This window comes from Salvelinus sp. IW2-2015, unplaced genomic scaffold (genome assembly GCF_002910315.2).
Source record: "Salvelinus sp. IW2-2015 unplaced genomic scaffold, ASM291031v2 Un_scaffold2652, whole genome shotgun sequence".
Lineage (NCBI taxonomy): Eukaryota > Metazoa > Chordata > Actinopteri > Salmoniformes > Salmonidae > Salvelinus > Salvelinus sp. IW2-2015.
The window spans coordinates 53048-71290 of NW_019943959.1; the positions used below are offsets into that span (position 1 = coordinate 53048).

Consider the following 18243-nt stretch of genomic DNA (forward strand, 5'->3'; position numbering starts at 1 on the left):
GACAGACAGACAGACAGACAGACAGACAGACAGACAGACAGACAGACAGACAGACAGACAGACAGACAGACAGACAGGGTATGGTTTAATGGTAAGACAGAAATAGGCATTATGACCACTCATGAAAAGAGCTACCCCATTATCCCACTCTCCCATCATCCCTCTCTCCATCTGTAAAGAGTGATAGCAGGATGGAGAAAGGCTGTTCAATCGTTCAAAGTGTGATAAATCAGGTGCTATAGACCGCAGGCGGCCAGTGACACCTTAATTGGGGAGGACAGGCTCACAGTAATGGCTGAAATGGAATGAATGGAATGGTATCGAGCACATGGTTTCCAGAACACATGGTTTCCAGAACACATGGTTTCCATGTGTTTGATGCCATTCCATTCACTGCCTTACAGCCATTATTATGAGCTGTCCTCCCCTCAGCAGCCCCCTGTGCTGTACACCTACGCAGTCACCTGTCTCCCCTCTCTCCATCCCTCCAGTTACACAAGCAGCCACTCTGCCCCATCCTCGTCACTCTTTCCCCATCTTTCCCTTCTAATGTGGGAATAATGTGCAAGTCATTCTTTTTTATTCTCATTTTTAAAGGCCCAGTGCAGTCAAAAACGTGATTTCCCTGAGTTTTATATATACAGTATTTTCACACTATGAGGTCGGAATAATACTGTGAAATTGTGAAAATGCCTTTTTAGTGTYAGAGCTGTTTGAAAAGACTGCTTGACATTTCAGCCTGTTTTAGTGGGATGGAGTTTTGGCCTGCCTGATGACATCACCAGGAAGCTATTTTAGTTTTTACATTTTGTCATTTTAATTGAAAACAAAATCACAGTATTGTACTTTATTGTTACCCAGAAATTATTTGATATTTAGATAAAAACACCTACATTGGATCTTTAAGTGGCGATGTTTTTAAAAAGCACAAGTCTCTCTCGCTCTCCTTCATCAATCTGGAATGAACTGCTCAGACTTTCAAACATTACATCCAAAGCTCCCATCCACAAACACACTATATTCATAACCTAAATAACCCCACTATGGAGTCTGGACGGGTGGAATGGACAGCATGTAAACAGAACGTCTAGAAACACAAGGCTGGCCCTAACTGGCAGGCCAACTCTCTTACACAACCTCCCTGGATCTATTGTATAATCTTTACAGTATAATCCCTGTCCTTTAGACTCTCTAATAATAATAATAATAATAATAATATATGCCATTTAGCAGACACTTTTATCCAAAGTCACTTACAGTCATGCGTGCATAAATGTTATGTATGTATGGTCCCAGGAATGGATCCCACTATCCTGGGTCTACCAACTATACATGATGTTACTGTTGGCTGTCTGTCAAAGGAGGGAGCAAGACTGCATAGTCTTGCACATAGGTTCAGAATGTGCTAGTACACGGGGTCAGGCCAGTTCAGGGCTACTGAGACAGATGTGTTTTGACAGGGTATCACCACAAGAGGCTGAACTGTAGAGGGGGAGAAGGGCTGAGGGGTGAGAGAGGGAGAGGGGGTGAAAAAGAATGGTGGGGGGGTGAGAGAGAGAAGGTGAGGAAGTGAGGGGTGAGAGAGGGGTGAAGAGGATGAGAGGGGTGAAGAGGGGGAGGGGTGAAGAGGGGGAGGGGGTGAGAGAGTGAGGGGTGAGAGAGAGGTGAAGGGGGGATGACAGTTCAGAGAGGTCAAGGGATTACTACTCGCTACATTCCACTAGCATGGGCTACCAATGCTACACATTCTGACTGCATTTCACTAGCATGGGCTAACAATGCTACACATTCTGACTGCATTTCACTCGCATGGGCTAACAATGCTATAGATTCAGATTGCATTTCACTAGCATAGGCTAACAACGCTACACAGTCTGACTGCATTTCACTTGCATGGTTGAACCATGCTACACAATCTGACTGTATAGGCTAGTGATGCTACACTGGTTAGGATAAAGGTTTCAGCATGCTTCAGTTGGCTGGCGCCTAGCCGAGTTACCAAATGAGTGTGCTCGCATACTCCATTAAAATAACGAGTACTGTTTGTCAATTGTGAGACGCCGTAGCCAGTATACACTCTCCTCAAAATAGTCTAAGATAACTCAAGAAATCTGTCATTAAATTTGGTCATTTTTGCCAAGGAGATCTTAGTCACACATTTTTACATCTAACTAAAATGTTTGGTGCAGTACTTCTTAATCACTTCCTGTAGGCCCTCCTGTAGGCTAGCCACGCACGTCGGGTCCACTCACAACAATCATCCCAGCATCCAGACAGCGCACCCGTAACTTGATGACTAGAAAGACACCTGTTCTGAACCACCTGTGTGTATGTAATGGTATTCTGTGACTGACACTAGGCTTATACTTGTAGCCTGTATCGATGCGTGCACTGCCGTCCGCGTGCGTCTCGGTCACTCATCTCCGTCTTGGCAAAATGGAAGTGTTGTCGTCGAACCACAACGCAATTTAGAGCGTACACCACCCGCCGGGTTTCAAATAAATTCTCTCATTTTTCATTTGGCTGTGTTGTAATAGCTTCCAGTTTTCTTGGCATTTTGTGTCAACTATGATAGGCTCAGGTTCTACCCCCACTATTTCATTCACCGGGACGCCGTACCGGACCCTACCGACTTACTTTCACCCGTGGGTTCTCCATTATTCACAGTGATTGGATGGAGGGAGGTACTTACCGATTGGATAAGCAACTGACCCACGGTCTGTCTGTCGTGCCATTGGCTAATGCAGCCGGTGACCTGTTCCAGGAAGTGCTCATGGTGCTCCAGGATCTCTGGGATCTGATAAAACATCTCATCCACCAATGAGGGATCAACTAGGGATCCACTGTCTGGCTGCTTCAGAGGCCGCATATAGCCCTACAGATAGAGAGAGAGGGGGAGAGACGGAAATAGATAAAGAGGGGACAGAAGAGGGGATATAGAGGAGGGGAAGTAGAGAGAGATAGAGAGGGGGAGGGGGTCGAGAGATAGAGTTTAAAAAAACTCCTTTATTGTACATAAGGAAAAGAGTCATGAGGTTTGAGTGTGTGTGTGTGTGTGTGTGTGTGTGTGTGTGTGTGTGTGTGTGTGTGTGTGTGTGGTGTGTGTGTGTGTGTGTGTGTGGTGTGTGTGTGTGTGTGTGTGTGTGGGTGTGTGCGTGTGCGGGTGCGGTGCATGTGTGGGTGTCTGTGTGTGTATGTCTGTGTGTGGTATGTGTGTGTGTGTGTGTGGTATGTATGTTGTGTGTGTGTGTGTGTTGTGTGTGTGTTGTTGTTGTGTAGTGTGGGATAGATGTACTCGTGTGCTGGTGCTGGTTGGGTCGTGTGTGTGTGTGTGTGTGCTTGATGTTGTAGGATATGGGGCTTAGGGATGTGTTGTGTGCTCTTGTACGTAGGTGGGTGTGGTGTGTGTGTGTTGTGCTGTCGATGTGAATTTGGTGTGTGTGTAGTGGATTCGCGTAGTGATGGTAGAGTGTGTCCGCGTTATTGAAGTGTAGTTGTGCGTGCGGACTGTATAGCTGTAGAGGATGGTAGGGTGACGCTCTGCGAGTGCGATAGTTGCCTCGATCGGACTGGCTGCGTAGTTGACGTGTGTGAGGTTGGTCCTTGTTTAGAATTTGTCTGAGTCGTGTGCTGGGAGTTGTCTCATCGCTAGTCGATAGGCTACTCTGGTTTGTCTCGTATGTGTTTGTGTTAATTGGATGATGTGTTGTGGTGTGTAGAGTGCTACTGTAGTCTGCTCGCTGGATAAAAGTTGTGATTTTCGTCGCTGAGACTCGTCTGTAGGTGTATTCGATTCTGGTGTTGTTGTGTATCTTGTGTTGTGTTGTGTGTGATTCGTGTGTATAGGCAATAGATAGATCGATGTGCCATGGCTGGTGGTGTTGTAGATCGCGTGGATGCTGCTAGTGGGTGCTGTGTTAGATAGAGTGAGTAGTGTTGTTGTTGTGTGATTGAGACGCTGGTGTTTGTGCCTGTACGGTAGAATCGCTTGCTGATCGTAGCTGGAGTCGATTGGTGTTCTAGACCAAGAGGATCGAGGCTCTTGGATCGATACACGCAGCGCGCAGAAGTATCCATCCATACAGCTGGTGCATCGAGATCACCAGGCCAGTACTAGTAATCTTGTCATACACTAAGTTCAGAATTCGGGGAACATAATCGATATGGGTATCGGACTGATCTAGAGTGACCTTGTGTTGACCTTGCTCAGAGGTTGATATCGGTAGTATGCAATTAATCCTAGTTGCGCCATCATAGACTGTTTCTTATTTAGACCTGCTGAGATAGGGTAACTAGTGCCTAGGCCTATGTGGAGCTTGTGGTTGGGATGCTCTAACTGCAGGGTCACTTCAGGTCTCCGGCCAGTCACGAGTTTGAAGCTCTCTCATCGACATAAAGTTAATGCTATATTCCTAGCTCATTCGCATCGGTAACCACGGTCTCGAGATAGTTATGGATCCATAATTCTACGCTCGTTCTTCATGCACTCCATCGCCAGACTATAGACACATACTACTCGGAAAGCAGACTTCACCTAGGAAAAATAGTTGCTAAACGAACCAGTCAGGGGCGTGGAATGTCGGTGGTGTACTGCGCGAGGGCGTGTTAAACTGTCCCTGCTCTGTTCAGAGGACTGACTTAGGCATACGGTCTTGTGATCTACACAGCCATGAGCTGCCTGGGCGTCTAGTTGTTATGGCACCATTGCGCAGAGTAGGAGCAGAGAAGAGGTGGACGAAGGCGGGGATAGGCTGTGTCAGCGGCTTCGATTTGTGCCCTACAGTTACATACAAGGGTCACTAATGAGGCCTTGGTACTCCACGCGAGGCAGAATTTCTTCTCACATATCACAACAGGTGAGCCGCACGTGCAATCAGGAGTCATAAAATGGGACGCAGTAGGAGTACTGCTGATGGTGCTAGATTTGTCTCCTTCCTCCATCTAGGTCCATGTATATGGAAACACTGTGTGAGGCTAAATCCAGAATCAGGCACACATCCTAGTGCTCTCCCGCTCTCTCTTAATCTCTCTCCCTCTCTCTGGCCAACTATGTGATAGAATTCATCACGTTACCATATCAGAGAGAACGATCTATTGGATAGTTCGAGATAAAGAGTAGTCTGCGTCGATCTAATTGTTTCACAATTCGAGTAGATGCGAATGGAGAGTTAGTATATCAAGTATCCGCTGTTCGCAGCTGGGAGTTGCTTCTTTGGGTGAGTGATATGTAGGTAGGATAGTGTGTAAATGGGTATGAGTGAGGTCATCTCAGTTGGATGAGGGTGGTGAGGTAACGTGCATCCAGGTGGTTGGTTCGAGGAACGAAAGGTATACTCTAGAGTGAATTGTAGATTGGAAGTTGAAAAATCCTTGTGTACCTGGCTCGTAGGAGTCAGTACTTCGCGCTAGTAGCTGTCGCTCGAGGTCGTCTTAACAGGCCTATAGGTGGATTCTACCTTCCAGATAAGCTGGGGTGGCGACTTAAGAATCAGTATGCGTTGTGGGGTGTCTATCACGATGATGGGGATGCAAGGTGTCAAATCAGCCTAGATGTGTGGGGTCGTACTCTCACGATGAGGCGTCCAGTATACATCCGATTCCCTGGATGTTGAAGTGTTGGATTGTGACGAGGTATCTCTTCAGATATGGGCTCGCTGTGTGCTATTCTCTACGCATTATGGCCGCAGGCTGTCGTGTACCCTCTCTCTCGGCGACAGCGTAGTGAAGAAGCTGAAGAATGGCGCTCATGTGGGTGCATAGGTCTCTCTACGATGTCGTTGCGAGTGATGGCTAGCTCTCGGTCAAAATTGATGTGGAGATAGAAGTTTCTTACTAGATGTGCGCTATAATGTACTCGCAGGTTACTCGTGTAAGGTGCGCAGCTGTCGTCTTCTCTAGTATGGTGCTGAATGAATAATGGATATAGGTACAGATACGATAGAGACTCAATAGTATGGGTGGGGAGATTACAACTAATGGGTGCCGTGATGGTTAGATAATCTAGTGCAGGATAATTTGCGCTGATAAATCACATATGGATATAGACGCTCAGGAGGTGGTAGCGTCGTTGAACAGTCCCATATGGACTGATTGAAAATTTATAGGTATGGGCTTTGTACGTGAGCATTCTCTCAGCTAGTGGTTTATCAAAATTATTAATGTATAAACTGGTGAGGCTTCTCTACGTCATAGATAAGTCACCAGTGAGGCTTGATGGAAACTTCTCAGTGTACGATCTGTGCTAGAAATCAAAATATTTTGGGTGTGAATAATGCCCATGCTATGAAAGGTCTAGTGTCAGTAGTGGTGTAACCTAGCTATACTTCTGGCTTACATGTTGCGATGCAGCTCTACGCTGCAAGGGTCTTATAGAGGGAGTATGTCAGAACAATCAGTGTTGCGTCATGGATGATGTGGTCTTGTTTGGAGGATATAAGGTGAAGTGTAGAGTAATGGTCATTTACTCTGGCTAGTCGAGGTGTCCATTCTCTCGCACCAGTGATAGACAGGGACATAAACATAATGGTATGCGCTAGATACACTCATCTCCAGGAGTCTACTCGGTCGCATAATCCTGAAGATATCGGCACCAGTCGCATGAGAGCTAGCGTCAGCATCTATAGAGGTCGACACAATGGATGGCTGTTTGTGAGTAAGATATCATAACAGGGCTGCTATATTATTCTGCGCATCTGCATGGGTCTCTGTCTCTCGTATCAACTCTGGTGTGCATTACCATGTTCTTGGTTGATGTAAATCCGTTGTAGGAGGAATCTCTGGTCACGCTGGACTGTTGTGTCTGTTGCACTAGCCAGTCATGGGTGATCAGTGGTGATAAGCCTACGGGGTCCCATTGTAGCTGCAGGTTCTCGTCCAGGTAGTCGGGTTGAGTTAGTCATATCATCCTGCGCAGGATACTGGGTGGGAGGGTTCACCGTAAAGGCATATGCCGCGATGTACTGGATCTGACTGTTGGCGTAACTTTTCGGGGTTAGGTCACTCCTTATGGAAGATTGTGGTCCTGTCGTGATGGTATCTATTTCGGGTGGATACGTATGATACTCAGTGGCTGTAGGGTGCATCGCTTGCTCTTAGCGAGAGCAGTTATGTTCCGCTGAGTCACGGAGTCACTTCGCGCACGAGTCGCGTGCGACAGAGTCCCTCATGAGTAGCTATAATCTTAGATAGTGGATGAGTGATGGTCGGTTGGCCACGGTATAGGGAGTAACGTATTCCTGCAAGATCTTCATGGTCTAGGGGAGTGCAAAGAGCTGTGAACGAGAGGGTTGGGACTGGGGTGAGTCGTGCCGTCTGGCTTGGTGCGGTCATACTCAGTCTCCGGTATGCCGTCGAATCAACATAAACATACCGTATCCCAGAGGTCTCCCAATCTCCACGCTCATTGCGCTGCTATACTCCAGATTCAGAGCTAAGGTCGCTAGCATCGAGTGATAGCGCGTCTCTACAGTATGGTGAGTCAGGATTCGGGCTCATGCGTGAGATAACATAGGGTAGTGGTTCGCCCCTATAGGACATGGTAGGGGCGTAATGACTATGGTATTTGCGGGTTGAGGTGCGTGCCTAGTCTCGGTGTAGATCAGAATAGGAGGGGTCACATGGGTGATATATCAGCTAGTCTGAGAGTGGGGTACGCTCTATTTAGTGACTGTTGCCGTAAGGCATAGTTAATCGCATGTTCGGATGCACGATGGGGTGACCTTTATCACTTGAATAGGTATCAATAGGCTGTAGTGGATAGCGAGTATGCCGCTCACAGTACTCGGACTCGATCCATTGATGGGTTTGGGTTGACCGGGGCTGATCATAGTATGCTAGCTCTTAGGTAAACAGCTTGGAGCTCTAATGACGTGGGTATCCACAAGTGGTGATGGTCTCTCAGCTCCATGCGTCTGAGTTAGATAGGTGTCATGGTGTGTAATTCATCAGACATGCGCTCACTCGGTTGATCAGAGTGATGGGAAGAGAGGTGAATAGAGGCTTGCTCTTCACTAGCTCAGTTCTATGCGCAGAGAATAGATTCCCTTCGCGCTATGGGTTGAGGGTCATGCGATCACGAGAGATGGATGGCCGTAGGTCAGATCCGGGTGTGCCTGGTGATAATATGGTATGGTGGAGGTCCTCCAGTAATGCGTCGCGGACTACTAGCTAGGTAGCGCTGTGGATCTAATATGCTGTACTCGGTTGACTTGTCATGGTTATGGGTGATTAATATGTGCCAATGTGTGATCAACAGTGGTGGGTGGGTGCACTATGAGAGGTCTCTAGTGGGTATGCGTGGTCCTGAAGAGTGTAGTGGGTGGGGTGCTCCTTCAGTATGGGTGTGGGATATTATGGTGGAGCTAGAGTGAGGGCAAGGCCCAAATGTCTTTGTCCATGTTGTTGTGGTGGTGAGCAAGGTCGCCGTGCGGTGAGCGTCTCTCCTGCAAGAATGGTGATGCATACACTTAGATGTAATTGTCTAGGGTGATTTGCTCACCGCATCAGGTCGCTTAGCTCACGCGTTTGTAAGGAGAGTCTTTCGAGTTGTTCCTTATGGTAGAGAGTCCACCAATTAATGGTATGGTACAATATTAGAGGCATTGTGGGAGGTGATAGCTCGCTTGCACCAGTTCCTTGCGAGAGTAAATAGACAGTAGGAGATAGAGGATGTGGTGAGATAAGAGGGAGAGGATGAGAGAGATGGAGGAGATGAAAGATAGGTATACAGGTGAGGTCATCAGATATGGTGTATAATATGGTTATGGTGATAATTAATGGTATGGTGAGGTTCTCAGTATGGTTATAATATGGTATGGTGAAGGTTCTCTCAGTATGCGATGGATAACAAGGGGAGTGTGGGTCGAGAGTATAAGTGCTTTTACCTCGGCTCGAGAAGCAGTTCAATTCTGGTTAATGGTGATCGCAATATGGTGTAAGAAGACTTCTATAATGGTATACGAGAGTATTATTAAGTCCCATTGGTTGTAACTCATGGCTGATACTACATGTTGAATCAATTGCCGCTGTCGATCGTATGATATGCTTAGTGTTAGATCAGGTGACACGTAGATGCGCGACAGTGATAGTGATAGAGATACAATACTCGCAAGGAACACGAATATGAGTATCACATCGTATGGCAGTATCGGTGAGAGACATATTTCATGCTCACTCACAGATATAAATGATGTGTGATTAATTGTATTTCCATATCTGTCGTCCTGTGATTTGCTGTGAGGACTCGTTCCTTCTAATACGTCATTCGCTGCGTAGTGAAATAATGGAGCTCAGGTAGCTCGCGTTGTGTTTTGAGATCACGCGGTAGTTTGGTTTTTGGGGTCCTTTCGTCAGGTGGTGATAATATGGTCTGGTGATTCACTAATGGGTATGGTGGTGAATCGTATTATTGGGTAATTGTGGGACAGTGAAGATCACTGGTATGGTGAATAATATCTCGCCGATATTAGGGGTTGAGGCTCAATGCTCGTGAGATTAGTGAGAGGGAAGTGACTTCTGATGTGCTGACTGATTGCATCAATCAGATGTTTATGGCTAGCTGTACTGGGAGAGAAGTGAGTTATGCTGATTGGGGTTTCATACTTCATCTGGCAAATCGGTGCATTCCAATTGGTATGGTTTGTATCTCTCTCATCATAAACTACTTCTCGCTGCTCTCTGTTATACCAGCATCCTCTGTGGGACTGAGGCGTTATGTCACTATGTGACCATAAAGCTAGTAACCGTTATCCCTGTGCAGCGCAAGCAGTCCCTGAGGCCAATAGCGTGTCTTTTAAAATGAAGGCCATGCACCCTGGCTTCTTTGAACTTTGGCTGTTTGATATGACAGTATATGTTCTTCGGAATTAAGAACGCACAGATGTCGAGAGAGTCTTCCTCTCTTAAGATGAGCGAGTGATAACTGTGTAGTATTGTTACGGAATAAACAGAGGGGAAAGGATCATCAGCATTTTCAACTCTGTCAGCGTGTATATCGTGTATTATATGAAGAAATTGCGTATTTTGGGGTGCAAAGTTGTAGCTCCAACATTCGTATATGGGATATAATGGAGTTGGAATAACAGAATACATGATTGTATTGCGATGTAAAGTCATTGTAGCAGATACTGAGTGGTTTGGTCTGACTATACTTTCTCTCACGTGTTCACTCATTGCTGGCTAGATAGAGACATTGGTATGGGAGGCTCTTCCTTCCACTCTCAGATAGTAGCAGCGTAATTGTAACACTGGTGTAATACAATTGGTCACCATACCAACAAATTGTAACATTTAGTGTTATTGTTGGTGGACACTGGTTAACTCATCACAGATAATTGCGCGTTGCTAATATGGTATCGCGTAGACTTCAATCAGTGTAGATGTAATATGCGAGGAGAGAGCCTCTCTTCAGAACACCACGCATTGGGTTGAGATTAAGCTGTGGTTCTATAGTCGCTCGAGATGAAATATAGAAAACGATCCATACTTCAGTTAATAGCGTGATCAAGATTCCGTTAGCGGTACTCAAGGTGAAAGATATTAAATGTGTTATCCGCGTAGTATAAATACTGGTCAGTCCAAGTAGATGCCTTATGAGATCCTCTTAGTCGCCTTCTGACTTGGTGGGAAAAAAAAGGACTTCATATCACAAAACAGTCTGTTCCTACTCTCTCTGTAGGCGCCTAGTCTCGCTCCAGTTCCGTGTTCTACTCCACTGCTTCTCATCTCCAGAAGGCAAGGTGGCTCACACGTCTATCAGATATCAAGCCCTTCTGTCCAAAACAGCCCCTGTGATAGTGACATGAAAGGCGCCCATTGGCACATCAAGGGACAGTCTCTGTCCTGGCAGCCAATTTTCTCATTCTTGTGTCTAGTCGTAGACGTTAATCTCAAAGATCCCTAACCGTTGGGGGAATAGCGCTTACAGAACCATCAAAGCATCACAGTAATCAATCGAGAAAGAGGGACGTGGTGCGTGACGATGATCCTGTGTCCAAGCGTAGTGAAAGTGGTGTTTGAGGTAGACAATATCGATGCTGCGTCGTGAACGTTGGTGGGTAATGATGAGAGGTGGATGTACTGTGCGGCTACAGGCTGGTGAGTGTTTGAACGATGCAGTGCTTGCCATATGTTTAGATTGTCTAGAGGATTCAATTATTGAAGAACAGGATGGGGGGGGAGGGGGGGGTATCCACATAAGTAGCAAGGTCAATCGATTACTGTTACTTGGGGACTGTTGGTGCACTATAGGTTGCGAGAGTTGCAAAAGCATTGGACCAGTAACTACAGTAACAACACAATTAGCAACAGACAGACAGGAAAGTATCACCAGAAGTGATTGAGAGGTTGAGGGTGGAGAGTAAGAGGTGACACATAATAATGCTGTGTAATGTCCTGATGTATGGCGTAACAACATGTTGTCAATATGTGTAATAACATGTTGTAATACTAATAACGATAGTGACCTGGTAAATCTTTTTTTTTTTTTTTTTAAACCTGCAGGCCTACATGTCAAAAGAATAAATCAATTAATAATTTGCCCTGAAAATCATTTCACATTTTGCAGACCGTTCTTGCTTAGTAGTGATAAGAACGACATGGTCAATCTTCACAGTTGCAAGAGCCACCTGTACTGACCACCTAAACTAGCCTTTCATCCCCTTCATATTCAACACAAAGATACGATATGCATGAAAGAAGCACTTGAAAGGTCTTTCACAGGATATCATAATCCATACACTGCATGTAAGAACTGTCAGTCTCATGACGTTCTCGTCTATCACTCACAATCAATAGAAACGTCACATCATATGAAGGTGAGTGATCACACTGTAGTAAGCTCGTTGATTCCCTCTGCAACTTAGTCTCAATTTTACTGAAGTGTATGATAGTGCTATTGGACAATCTTAGACTGCGATTGGTACGTTTGTCTGTGTCTGTTCTCTCACTCCTGGCGGCCTATACTATTTAGTCGCTAATTGAATACACATATGACTTTCATTTTAATTCGGTCACTATCCCAATTTTACTGTTTACCGGATGTCCGTGTTGTAATATAGATAGCATGTGTTGTTAGGACTAGGCTGTTTATTAGGAAGATTTTTTAGTATTGATCTACTGAATCATACATAAAAGATGTGGTTTCAATGATTGTTCAGCGATTGGCCACTTTGAGTGTACACAGTTGGGTTTGTCCCGGAATATATCTTCAATCAGATAGGATAGAAGAGCTCATCGTTGTGAATATTGTCAAGATTACTCATCTACGTCACTGATAGATCTCTGACATAAAGATTGTGTGTTACGCATGTATATAGACAATAAGGTGCGGAATGTTCCTCCACGCATAAGTACTCTGGATCAGTACCACTCCATCTTGTTTGTGAGAGAGATGCTGACTAGTCCCTATATCACATGGAGAATGCTTCACTATGTAGTGGCTGAACGGTGCATGTCGAAATTAGTGGCATAGCCATCTAGATATATCCTATTCAAATCGGTGAAGAGGTGTACAACCCTGATATCGTCCAGTCTCTTATTATTATATATTCCTGATCTATGTCTGATCATGTTAATCCAAAGCCGCACACGCTGTATATTTACTTGGTGCGGTTCCCTCCTATTTGGTCTCTTAAATAGTGGCTCCCTACCTACGGCTTCAGCCCCTAAGTCATTGTACCCTGACTGTCTACTTCGCTGAAATCCAGAATATTTTAACGCGCATTTTATATTCTGACACCTCAGACCTTTGACACCTTCAACCCTTGTCCCTCTCTTCTTCTCAGACACTAACCTCTTTGTAGTCCCAAATATTGGCTCTCGCCTACTCACGCTGGACCTCACGCTCTGTTTCCTGCTGGACTCAACATCATGACTCTCCTTACATTTTTTTATGGACTGAACTGTCTTCCCCGGGCAAGTGTACTGTTCCAACCCAAATGTTCTACTTGTCATTGTGTTTGTCCTCTGTAGACGGCTTTGAGTCAATGTTTGGCTTTCTCACACAGAATCGCTGGGGCTGAAACCCCGCGTCTCCATTACCTTCTCTCACTCCTCTTGGATTCTCAAGACTTCTTCAAACTTCAGTAATATTAATTGGATTGCTGCGGCAAATCCCTGCGCTTGCTTTCTTCGCGGGCGGTCGTCGCTCTCTTTAATTCTCGCGGGTCGCGGATAGATCCTGCTCTACGTGTGCATCTTCTTCCTTCTCGAATTACACTCTGCTTCTTCTCCTCGGGTATCCCTCTTCTTCACTTTTCACGCAGCTTTCATTTAAAAGCTCATTATCACTTACTCTCACACTTACGTGGAAGCATCAACGCTCAGCAGCTCTCTGTAATGGTTTAGTGTGTTAGCATTACTTCAGCAGTTTGATCTGTGCAGCTAGTCTAAAATCTGATCTCAAATCACTACAGAACAGTTCAACAAAGTAGATGTCCCAGTTAACAGACACAATACATAGCATGATAAATATGTTTCTGTTGTTGGAAAAATTCACCGTTTCCCGAAGCTTGTGAAATGGGAACACATCCAGGCAAGCCACAGACATCATGAAACACGCTCACACACTGCAGTGCTGCCATGTCTGTGTGTGTGTTAGAACATAGTTGGTATGGATGGTGTGTGTGTGTGTATACCTAGCCGACTAGGTAAACATCTGCATGTGCCTCTGAGCAGGGACTTCATGCTATTTTTGTAAGGTCTCTGGATAAGAGCATCTGCTAAATGACTAAAAATGTCAAATATATGTAGTGTGTGTGTGTGTGTGTGTGTGTGTGTGTGTGGTGGTGTGTGTGTGTGGTGTGTGTGTGTGTGTGTGTGTGTTGTGTGTGTGTGTGTATTGTTTATTAGTACTGTGTGAGAGTGTTGTGTTTGCGGTTTGTTCAATGTTCGAGGGTGCCTGATCGATGTGTGTATCAACACACAACACACTTCTAAATCTGTTTGACTACATGGCACCTGGGCTTACTGTGGCTGCAGTTTTAACATAGCCCCTCTCCTCTCTCAAGCCTCTCTTCCCCCTCTTTCAACTGGCCTCTCCTCTCTCAAGCCTCTCTTCCCCTCTTCTAACTGGCCTCTCCTCTCTCAAGCCTCTCAACTGGCCTCTCCTCTCACAAGCCTCTCTTCCCCCTCTCTCAACTGGCCTCTCCTCTCTCAGCCTCTCTTCCCCCTCTCTCAACTGGCCTCTCCTCTCACAAGCCTCTCTTCCCCCTCTCTCAACTGGCCTCTCCTCTCTCAAGCCTCTTCTTCCCCCTCTCTTCAACTGGCCTCTCCTCTCTCAAGCCTCTCAAACTGGCTCTCCTCTCTCACAAGCCTCTCTTCCCCTCTCTCAACTGGCCTCTCCTCTCTCAAGCCTCTTCCCCCTCTCTCAACTGGCCTCTCCTCTCTCAGCCTCTCTTCCCCTCTCTCAACTCTCAACTGGCCTCTCCTCTCTCAAGCCTCTCTCCCCTCTCTCAACTCTCAACTGGCCTCTTCCTCTCTCACACACGTCTTCCTTCTCCCTCCTCCTTCAACAGACTCTCTCTCTCTCCTTTCCCCCCCTCTCTTTACGTCAAAATCTAATTCTCTCTCAGCTACAGGTGGCTTACCAGGTGGCTTTTAAAACCTACATTTAACGGAACATGTAGTTCTTACAGCCAATCAGATCTCTTTTATTACATACTCCATTTTGGAGCTTCTGTGGAGTGAGTTTCACTGCATTAAATGTTCTAACCGCTTCCCCGTGTTGCTATAGGAACGCTGCATGGCCACCTCTGTAGTGGTCGGTGACAGTGAGTTAGAAAACACAGAGACCAGCCCTTCTCCCTCGGTCTCATTCTCTCCTTCCCCTCACTCATTTATTATACTAGGGAGAGCATCCTGGATCTGTTCCCTCCTTGTTGTGACACCCACGCGATATGCACGCACACGCACACGCACACACAACACCACACACACACACACACACACACACACACACCACACACACACACACCACACACACCACACACACATACGGTACAGGCAAAATCCTCTCCACATGCCCACACAATATATTATGTAACAGTAAAAGGCTGTAATAATTAGACGTGTAGGACTGAACAATAAAGAAGCATTTCTCTATCAGCTTCTACTGTCTGAATGAAAGGTTGAACATCTCTTCCATAAGCCGAATCATCAAGACCAGAGCAGTGACATCTCTTCCATAAAGCGATGTATCATCAAAGACCAGAGAGGTTGAACATCTCTTCCATAAAAGAACTGTCATCATCAAAGACCAGAGAGTTGACATCTCTTCCATAAAGAACTGTATCATCAAAGACCAGAGAGGTTGAACATTCTTCCATAAAAACTGTATCATCAAAGCACAGAGATCGAACTCTCTTCCATAAAGAACTGTATCATCAAGACCAGAGGTCGAACATCTCTTCCATAAAGACTGTATCATCAAGACAGAGAGGTTGAACATCTCTTCCATAAAAGACTGTATCATCAAAGACCAGAGTAGGGTTGAGGAGTGAGGGTGGGTGGGTCTGGTTGAGGGTGGGTTGGTGGGTCTGGGTGGGGAGGCTGCCTGTCTGCAAGAGGCAGGTGAGATATGTGGCTAAGAGTTGAGGATTAATTTAACATTAAGACATTGCAACTTCAACCATCTGTTAGCACTGGTGGTTCCTCTGTCTGTGTCTGTGTGTGTGTGTGTGTGTGTGTGTGTGTGTGTGTGTGTGTGTGTGTGTGTGTGTGTCTGTGTCTGTGTGTCTGTGTTCTGTGTGTGTGTGTGGTGTGTGTGTGTGTGTGTGTGTCTGTGTCTGTGTCTGTGTTGTGTGTGTGTGTGTGTGTGTGTGTGTGGTGTGTGTGTGTGTGTGGTGTGTGGTGTGTGTGTGTGTCTGTGTGTGTGTGGTGGTGTGTGGTGTGTGTGTGTGTGTGTGTGTGTGTGTGTGTGTGTAGTATTACCTGTATGAGTGTCCGGAGCGACTCCACATAAGACTGCTCAGTGTCCAGGAGGGTCATCATGACATGTCTTCTCATATCCTGCAGGGGGAGACAACACTATGAGTGGTACTGCATAACACACACAATTTGGCTCGACTGCCATAAAAATAAGTGTTTTCTGTTTACATGGTTTGTTTGGACTAACAGAGACAGTGGGGAGTTGGTTCAGAGAAGTTAGCCTGTCAATGAAACAATCACTGAATGAAATGCATTAAGTCTAGTCGAGAGAGAGAGATTTGCTTTGGCAAAGTAGAGACTTGCTCTACTTCACTTGCTTTGGCAATGTTAACATTTGTTTCCCATGCCAATAAAGCCCCTTGAATTGAATTGAGAGAGAGAGAGGGAMGTCATTATCTCACTTCGCTTTAGCAACCAGTGGCTTTGTCATTCATGCTACTAAAGCTTATCTGAATCTGAGCGAGAGCGAGAGGAGCAAGACGGGGTGAGTCAGGCCAACCCAGCCAGCCCCCAGGTGGCTAACGGGACAAACTCTCTGTCTCTCTGTCTGTCTCTCTCTCACACACACACATACTGTTCCCATGCCAACCAGCAGCATCCTCCATCTTAGCCTCCCCGCGGCAACAATTACCAGGGTTTCTGCTGGCTATCTAGAGCTCCTTCGTYTTTCGTTCTGACGGTAATGCTAGTCACTAATCACTAGAGCTTCCTCTTAGGCAGACAGGGAACATCTCTGGCCCTAGAACCCATAGGAGAGAACTGTCTGACCCGCAGACCACTGTTCTGTCACAGGGTTCACTAACACACAGGAAGACACAGGATCAGAACCGAGCCATAGGGTCCAGACTGCCTCCACTGATTCTGTTGTTATAGGAGGAGAAGACATTATATACTTCCCCAGAACAAAACACGACTAAGTCTGATCCCAGAACACACTAGAACAGACATGACTCAACAACTATTTGTTCTAATCAAATCTCCACCTCCACCCAGCCAGACAGATCTGGTTCCTCTCAAGGGTTTTTCCGATAGGGGGTTTTCCTGGCCAACTGGCCTCTGTTTTCTCTTTATGGGTTCAGGCCCAGGTTGTGTTGTTATTTGTCAGACCCCAGGAAGACTAGCTGTCGCCATTGGTTAATGGGGATCCTAATAAAATCTATAAATCTATTATTAACCAGTGCAACAGACAACCCAGACTCCCTCAACACTAGTAAACATTACCCTAAATACCAGACAGATGGTGGCTCACACACAAGTTCCTCTTCAAGAGAACTTCCATATTTTCCTGCTTCGTGCCCCCTGCCTACCCACTGTGCCTTAATAATAACCACACATTAACATCCCAAAAATAACATCCCACATTTCCACATTTAGACCTGGGCACATTTAGACCTCCCACAAGGCTCAGCAGGGGAACATCCATGTGTCCCTAGTCTGAGGAGGGTGACAGTACCCTGTCACTTCAAAGTAGCAAGTGATTTACTGTGTGTGTGAGAAAGAGAGGGAGAGAGACAGAGAGGGAGAGAGACAGAGAGAGGAGAGAGATAGGATGGAGAGAGACAGAGAGGGAAGAGAGACAGAGAGGGAGAGAGACAGAGAGGGAGAGCGGGAGAGAGAAGAGAGGGAGGGAGACAGAGAGGGAGAGAAGACAGAGGGGAGGAGAGAGCAGAGAGGGAGAGCGACAGAGGGAGAGCGGAGAGAGACAGAGAGGAGAGAGAGAGAGGGAGAGAGACAGAGAAGACAAGAAAGAGACAGAGAGACAGAGAGACAGAGACAGAGAGACAGAGAAGACAGAGAGACAGAGAGGTGAGAGAGGGACAGAGAGGAGAGAGATAGAGAGGGAGAGCGGGAGAGAGATGGCTTTGCAGATTTTGTTGCATTTCACTGCACCTGCGATAACGTCTGCAAAACTGTTTATGTAACCAACAAACTTTAATTTGAGAGGGGGAGAGAGCGAGAAAGAGAAGGAGAGAGAGAGCGAGAGACGCTAGACAGAGACCTGAGATGAGCTCAAGCAAGACTTCCGTTTGCGGAGAAAAAAGTAACACACTCTGTAGAGAAACAAACACACTTGGCATGTTGTCCAGGGACAGTGGTGACTGTTCAGTCCATTACCCTGGATAGCATGACACGCAGGCTTCATGTCAGCTTGATATAGGTCTAGATTAAATCAGTTTTGTCATATTAATCTGGATTGTGAGGTCTACTCAGACAGTCACTTTGACCCTGTCTCTTCTAGTATGGCAAAGAGATAAGGAACGTTACAGAGAGTGAGGGAACTCCCTGCAGTCTAAAAGCTTAGTGAGACTATATGTGTGA

At 46.1% G+C, this 18243-nt stretch overlaps 1 protein-coding gene across 2 annotated transcripts in view; it reads right to left on the reverse strand.

The window, feature by feature from the left end:
* LOC112074485 (rho guanine nucleotide exchange factor 17-like) overlaps positions 1-18243 on the reverse strand; it is a 47417-nt gene that overhangs the window by 7850 nt on the left and 21324 nt on the right. For both annotated transcript variants that reach the window (XM_024141651.2, XM_070440556.1), the window contains exons 2-3: positions 15928-16005; positions 2693-2875 (exon numbers count right to left, since the gene is read on the reverse strand). In XM_024141651.2, coding sequence (XP_023997419.2) covers positions 2693-2875; positions 15928-16005 — 261 coding nt within the window. The remainder of the gene's footprint in view (positions 1-2692; positions 2876-15927; positions 16006-18243) is intronic.